The sequence below is a fragment of the Mus pahari genome, chromosome 18 (genome assembly GCF_900095145.1).
Source record: "Mus pahari chromosome 18, PAHARI_EIJ_v1.1, whole genome shotgun sequence".
In the NCBI taxonomy this organism is placed as follows: Eukaryota; Metazoa; Chordata; class Mammalia; order Rodentia; family Muridae; genus Mus; species Mus pahari.
In genome coordinates this window covers 360,332-367,879 of record NC_034607.1, presented here as the reverse complement: position 1 = coordinate 367,879, position 7,548 = coordinate 360,332, and the positions used below count along the sequence as shown (strand labels likewise).

At 47.4% G+C, this 7,548-nt stretch overlaps 1 protein-coding gene across 1 annotated transcript in view; it reads right to left on the bottom strand.

Annotated features, from left to right (window-relative positions):
- Nucleotides 1-7,548, bottom strand: part of LOC110335465 (cytochrome P450 4F22) — a 45,685-nt gene that overhangs the window by 3,126 nt on the left and 35,011 nt on the right. The window contains exons 9-11 of the mRNA XM_021217649.1: nucleotides 5,757-5,823; nucleotides 5,514-5,643; nucleotides 2,075-2,208 (exon numbers count right to left, since the gene is read on the bottom strand). Of these exons, the coding sequence (XP_021073308.1) occupies nucleotides 2,075-2,208; nucleotides 5,514-5,643; nucleotides 5,757-5,823 (331 nt within the window). The remainder of the gene's footprint in view (nucleotides 1-2,074; nucleotides 2,209-5,513; nucleotides 5,644-5,756; nucleotides 5,824-7,548) is intronic.

Below are 7,548 nucleotides of genomic sequence, written 5' to 3'. Positions count from 1 at the left end.
CCCTCCACATGCCCTCACTGTCCATACAGGATGACAGAATTGCTCCTGCCACCTCCCTTGGTTCCCTTCTTCCCTCTGGGTAGAGTCGGGTGCCTGTATTTGGCACTCAAAACACACATCACCTGCACTCTGAAGTTCTGCTCCATACATATACTTGCTCTTACATTTGGAGAACGTGGCCTTCCACGTTTCCTTCTTGGATGGAGTCTGCCCTCCATCCTGGACTTCAAATATGTGGGGCCTCTCCTTAGAGACTGGGTGGTACTTAGGCCCGAGCTCCCAGCATTACCACAAATACAACTTGGTTCTCGGGAAGTAGATGGCAACTAAACAAACCTGAGCCTCGGGTGCAGCCCCTCCCCAAATGTGCAGCATGTAAAAGTGCTTTCTGTGAAATCCAGAAGACAAGGGTTCAAGCCTTAGCACTCATGGTAACAGAAGAGAAAACTACTGAAAACTGTCCTCTGACCTTCCTGTGTGTGTGTGTGTGTGTGGTGTGTGTGTGTGGTGTGTGTGGTGCGTGTGTGGTGTGTGTGTGTGGTGCGTGTGTGGTGTGTCTGTGTGTGTGTGTGTGTGTGGTGTGTGTGTGTGGTATGTGTGTATGGTGTGTGGGGTGTGTGTGTGTGGTGTGTGTGTGCCTGTGCATGTGCATGCGCGTGCGCACAGGCGCACACACGCACCAGCAGCAGCAGCAGCAGCAGCAGCCTATTGTTTTTAAGACGCTGACCTTCTATCATTAATGCCTACCCAGATCCAGCCCTGCTTCACCCTCTCCTTCGTTTCCACCTAGATACAGGCGCTTCTACCTACTCTGTGCACATCTAGGTTCCCTCTGATGATGAGGTTTGTCAAGTTGATACAATATAGAATCACCTGAAAGGGGGGTCTCTGTGAGGGGTTGCCTGGATTTGATTGGTCTACAGTCATGCCAGTAAGAAATTTTCTTTTTTTTAAATTTACTTTTATTTTATATGTACTTTGTGTGTGAGAGAGTGTGTGTTTATACATGACACATGTGTAGGGGTAAGAAGTGTCAGATTCCCTGGTACTAGAGTTACACGTGCTTAGGACTCAACCCGGGTCTTCTGGAGGAGAAGCAAGTGCTCTTGTTTTTTTATTTTTAGGTTTATTTGTTTATTGTGTATATGAGTATTTTACCTATACGTGCACCACATGCATGCTTGCTATCTACAGAGTTAAAAATGGGGGTTGAGCTGGGCAGTGGTGGCGCACGCCTTTAATCCCAGCACTCAGGAGGCAGAGGCAGGCGGATTTCTGAGCTCGAGGCCAGCCTGATCTACAGAGTGAGTTCCAGGACAGCCAGGGCTACACAGAGAAACCCTGTCTCAAAAAATCAAAAAGAAAAAAAAAGGGGGGGGGTATTGGATCATGTAGAGCCAGAGTTACAGATAGTTGTGCGCCAGTACTCTTACAGTTCTGAGTCATCTCTCCAGCCTCCATAAATATTGTTCTTAATTGATTTCTGGGGGCTGGAGAGATGGCTCAGCGGTTGGCAGCACTAACTGGTCTTCCAGAGGTCCTAAGTTCAATTCCCAGCAACCACATGGTGGCTCACAACCATCTGTAATGGGATTTGATGCCTTCTTCTGGTGTGTCTGAAGACAGCCACAGTGTACTCATATAAATAAAATAAATAAATCTTTGTTTAAAAATTCTTAATTGATTATTTAAGGTGGGAAGACATACTGAATGTGGGCAGCACCGTTTCATGGGCTGGTGCCTGGACAGAATAAAAAGAAGAGAAGTGAGTGCTGGCATGCATATAGGCATCCATTGCTCTTGTCTGTGACTGCAATACGACTAAGTATTTCATGTCTCTGTCACTCTGACTCCTCTGCCACGACAGACTATAACCAGGAATCGCTTTACCCCTAAAGTTCCTTGTGTTGGGTTATATTACCACATCGACAGGAGATGAAACTAAGACATTCTCATCACTCCCAAAGCCACACACTCCCAGGGGTCTTTCCCATCACAGGGACCTGCACCCACAGCAGGCATGGCCAGACCCCTGCGAACAGTGCCACAGCACCAAAGGAGACAGAGCAGGCACCTTTGGGGATGACACGTCCATCTGGCAGCTTGATGTCTTCTGTGCAGCGACGGGAGATGAGGGTCACAGGTGGGAACTGGCGAAGGCTCTCCTTGATACACATGGTGGTGAAGGGCAACTGAGTGAGGTCATCCCTGAAGAGAGAGGAACTGTGATTCCCTGAACACACACACACACACACACGCATGCAAACGCGTACACACATACACACACACAAACACACACGCGCGTGCACACACACACACGCGCGTGCAAACACACACGTGCGCGCGCGCGCACACACACACACACACACGCAAACGCGCACACACACAAATGTCTGCCGAGGGCCAGTACAGAGATCCGAATGGCCAGAGCTTGTGCAGTTTGCACATGTCCCAGGCGGGTATTGTGTGTGTGACTGGTTTGCACATGTCCCAGGCGGGTATCATGTGTGTGACTGACCAGGAAAGAATGAAGCTATTCTAAAGAGACACTCTACCCCCTCATTCTGACCATCAAGCTACTGAAGCAATGGAGTCCAGAAAACTGGAATTCCCCCAGGGATCTAACGCAGGGAGAGGAGAAGTGTAAAGGCTAGCCTACACAGAAGGGAAACTCTCCTGGAAGGAGACTTAAACTTGTTAGACCACTTCACAGAGGATACGATGGGCCAGTCACGGGTGGGACCACATCTTGACAAGGACTGTTTAGACACACATAATGCTGGCCTCTACTTAAGCTTTAACCTCATTGCAGACCCCTAAGGGGACTTGGGAAAAGTGTCACCATTGCTCTCTATCATCTCCTGCCACCCCTTCCCAATATTGCCACACTGAATAGATTTCCATTTTCCGTTAGTAATTTGGCTGTTTTAATTGTCTAATGGAGAATGAACCATGGTTTGTGGCAGACACAGGCCATGACCTCAGGAAGGCAGCAAGGTGGATCAGTGAGTTAAGGAGCTTGCTGCCAACTCTGACTATCTGGGTTCGATCCTTGGGGAGGGAGAGAATGAATTCATGCAGGTTGTCCTCTAACTTCCACATGGATGCGGTAGAACACACACACACACACATACACACACACACACACACACACACACACACACTAAATAAATAAATAAATAAATAAAGCAAAAAAGGAAAAGGTGACTGGGAATTTAGCTCGGTGGCAGTCCAATTGGTTGATATTCATGAGGTCCTAGGTTCAGACAGCACTATCTGGCCATCCACCAATCACAATAGTGACAAATGAAAACAGAAAGCAATGGTCCTGCTTGCTGGGGCTGCCTCTGGGCTGGCCCCACACTGCCCTACCATTGATGCATTGTTGTATAATCATGGGAGAAGTGAGGGCAGCTGGGATCCTCAAAGTCACAGCAAGTTATTAGCTTGTATGCAGTCTTTCCAGATTTCATTTGCTATGTTTTTTTAAATGCTTTATTGCAGATTTCAGAATAGTTTATTATACTTGGGAGCCCAGATTAGACGAATTATAACTCTTAGTTTATGGTCTAGTTAATTTTTTAAGATCAAGACACTTGTGTGTGTGTGTGTGTGTGTGTGTGTGTGTGTGTGTGTGTGTGTGTAGACAAGTTTTCACTCTGGAGACCAAGCTAGTCTCTGTCCTCCAGCACTCCCCCTGCCTCGACCTCCAGGATACTGGTATTACAGCTGTGCATCACCACACCTGGCTCTAACAGTCACACCTATGCAGGTGCCCATAGATGCCAGCAGAGGATCAGATCTCTGGGGCTGGAGTTACAAGCAGTGGTGAGCTGGCTGCCCAGTGAGGGTGCTGGGAGTTGGACTTTGGGAGCCCTGGAAGAGTAGCGGGCATCTTTAAGCACTATGCCACCTCTCCAGCCCTGACAGAAGCTTTACGTTCCTATTATAAAGAGCCAAAGAAACCCCTGTCATAAAGATACCAATAGATATAAACACGACGAAGAAAGCAAACGAGCACGTAGATCATGGCAGGCATCGTCTGCTGCTGGACTCCCTAGTCAGAGCCTCGGCTGCCTCCCTGAAGGTGTACACAGAATGTGTGTGTTCATGTATACACTTAGTTATTTGTCCACATGTCATGCGTGAATACCTGTGGAAGCCAGAGGACTTCCGAGGTCACTTCTCAGGCACCATGCACCATCTACTGTCTTTCTTTCTTTGTTTATATTTGGACAAGGTCTCTCATTGGCCCAGAAGCCCCTAGACTAGCTGGGCAGTGAGCCCAGGGATCCACCTGTCTCTACCTCCCCAGAACTGGGATGACAAGAGTTTGACACCATATCTAGCTGTGGTGTTTTGAATAAGAATGGGCCCTATCGGCTCATATATTTGAAATAATTAGGATGTGTGACCTTATCACAGGAACTGTGTCACTGAGGATGGGCTTTGAGATTTCAAGGGCCCAAAGCAGGGCAATGTCTCTCTCTTCCGGTTGCCTATAGATCCAAGTGTACAACTCTTAAGCTCCTTCTCTAGCACCATGTCGGCCTGCACACTGCCGTGCTTCCCATCACAATGGAAATGAACTAAACCTCTGAAGCTATAAGCCAGCCCCTACAGCAACAGAACACTGACTAAGACACCAGCTTTTACTTTAGCATGGATTTTCGTTCATGTTTGCAAGACAAGCATTTTACCAATGGGGCATGTCCCAAACTTTTTTTTTTTTTTTTTTTGAAAGTGATTCAATTAGCCAAAGCTTGGCTCAGTTTCAATATGTAGACTAGGCTGGCCTTGAACTCCTGATCCTCTTGCTTCATCCTTTTAAAAGCTGGAATGTCAGGTGTGCCACCATGCCTGGCTTCAGTGCTGGGCTCTCCGTATCACTCAGAGTCAACTTACATCTTAAGACTATCTTCCTGCTCTCTATTCTGCACTTCCTCTCTGCATCACAGTCACATGGCATGCTATTCCATCTCAAAGGGTGATGTGTCTAAAGGCACTATTCACAGGATGGTAGGCCTTGGCTGCCCCACGCATACTGAGCTTCACCATGTGACTTGCCTCCTCCACAATGTTTCAGTGCACATAGAATTCTTTTTACACTTCTGGAATCTGCATTGACAAGAACATGCCCCAGATCCTAGGAGAGTTAGGAGGCATTTGGAGAAGACCTGAACCCAGCCAACAATTTGGAAGCAGCCTCACTCCATTCAACGAAGCCCAGTAGCCATGGAAATCTTGTGTAGATCAAAGCTATAACTAAATGCTTGCCCCAAGCCACTGAATTTGAGGGCTGTATGTTATGTGGTGGGGCAGCAACAGCTGCTGCTGAAGTGGTCCTGGAAACTGCTGAACCAGGATCAGACATCACAATCATCCCGATATGAGTTGGAACTCTGAAAGCAGCAGGGACTTGTCTACGACCACACAATCAGAAAGTGGCAGCTCAGAGATTCGCACCCAAGACTTGCTTCCTCCCTTCAATCCTCCTGACCCGCCAAACTCACCAGTCCAGCTCTTCCAGCCCTCTGCCTTTCATGACTTCTTGGATCTCCTCCCGGCACTTCTCCTGGTGCTCCGGGTACTTTGCCAGGTTGAACAGTGTCCAGGACAGCCCACTCGATGTTGTGTCATGACCTGTGGGCAGACAGATGTCGGAAGATTAGAGTGTCCCCCAGGGGATCCCCCCACAGCAGGAGGATGGTGGTAACTTCTTCCCACCGACCCTCAGCCTCACTCAGCATCCTTACCTTCAAACATGAAAGTATCTGCCTCGGCCCGGATGTCCTCATCAGACAATTCTTTCCCCTCTTCATCCTGAAATGGACAGTGGAGGATGCTGAGCTACTGTGCTCAACGTCTGTACCCCACTTCCTACATCCTAGCGGTGCCCCAAAGTCAGATAGACCTATTTCCCCATTTGTCTCTTTCATTTCTTTCTTCCTCTCTTTCTACCTTTATTTTTTACATTTATCGTACGCACACATTTACTGAGTGTCAGTGTTTAGTACTCACACATACTCGCACTGTGTACAAGTGCGTACACTATGGTGCGCCTGTGAGAATCAGGGGACAACTTGCTGAGGTCACTTCCTTCAAACATGTGGGTCCCGGGGGTTGGACTCAGGCTGTCAGCCTTTGCAGCCATCACATTTACCAGCTGAGCCATAGTCCCAGATTGTCTGTCTCTTCCACCCCACGCTCTCAGAGACTCCATGTGCAGCCCAGACTGGTCTTAAACGTGTGCTCCTCTTCTCTCAGTCTCCCAAAAGTTGGAGTTACAGATGTGCACCACTGTGCGTGGCTTGCCTTCTCGCCCTGCCCCTCTTAAACTAATGGGTGTAACTATTCCAGGAAGAGTGAAGGACACGACTTACAAGAAAGACAAATGGAGGAAGGAGGAATGTATAAGGGAGTTCACACAAGCATCGCTTGATAATTATGTTACAGTCCAAAAACAAATTAGGAGGACAAAAAGATGGATTGAAAGAAAAAGGTGTCTCCTGCTCATTCCAATTGTCTGAGTTCAATTCTCAGAACCCACATGGTATAAAAAGAGAATCAGATCCTACCATTTGCCCTCTGACCTTCGTTTTTTTCACAGGTCATGTGGCCCAGAGTAGTCTCAAGTTCACAATCCTGTTTCAACCTCCCAAGTCCTGGTATTGTGTGTCACCACAGTCAGCTATTCTAAGTTACCCAGAGAAAACTTACGTCTACAAAAGGACCATGCCACTGCTTAATCTTAACGCTGCACACCTGCAGTTACTGAGCAGCCCCTGACATGCCATTTATCCTCTGGGTAGCCAACAACTTTGTCATCATGTCTGGTCAGCACCAAAATACAAGAGATGGATACCGTGATCTCCATCAAATACCCTCGACATGGCAGAGCCATGGCAGGAATTCAGAACTATTCAAAAAAAATCCACACAAGAAGCTGGGCACGGTGTCATAGCCCTGTGATACAAGCACTGGGGACATGGAGGCAAGAGGATCAGAAATTCAAAGTCATCCACAGCTACACAATGTTTTTGAGGTTAGCATTGGCTAGATGAGACACTGCCTCAAAAAAAAAAAATAAATAAAGCAGCCAAAACAGTAAGCTGGAGAGATAGCGAAGCGTGCTTGCTGCTCTTATAGAAGACCTGGGTTTGGTGCTCAGCGCCCACACCAGGTAGCTTACAGCTGCCTGTGACTCCAGTTCCAAGGAGTCTGATCCTCTTCTGGACTCTAAGGGTGTGTGTACTCAGGCACACACATGCACACATACTTAAAAGTATAATAAATGTTAAACACACACACACACACAAGGGGCTGGGGGGGGGGGTTTGAAGGTAAGAGCACTTGCAGTACAAATAGGAAGACCTGAGTTTAGATCGCTAACACCCAGAAAGAAAGAAAGAAAGAAAGAAAGAAAGAAAGAAAGAAAGAAAGAAAGAAAGAAAGAAAGAAGAAGAAAGGAAGGAAGGAAGGAAGGAAGAAAGGAAGAAAGAAAGAAAGGAAGAAAGAAAGAAAGAAAGAAAGAAAGAAAGAAAGAAA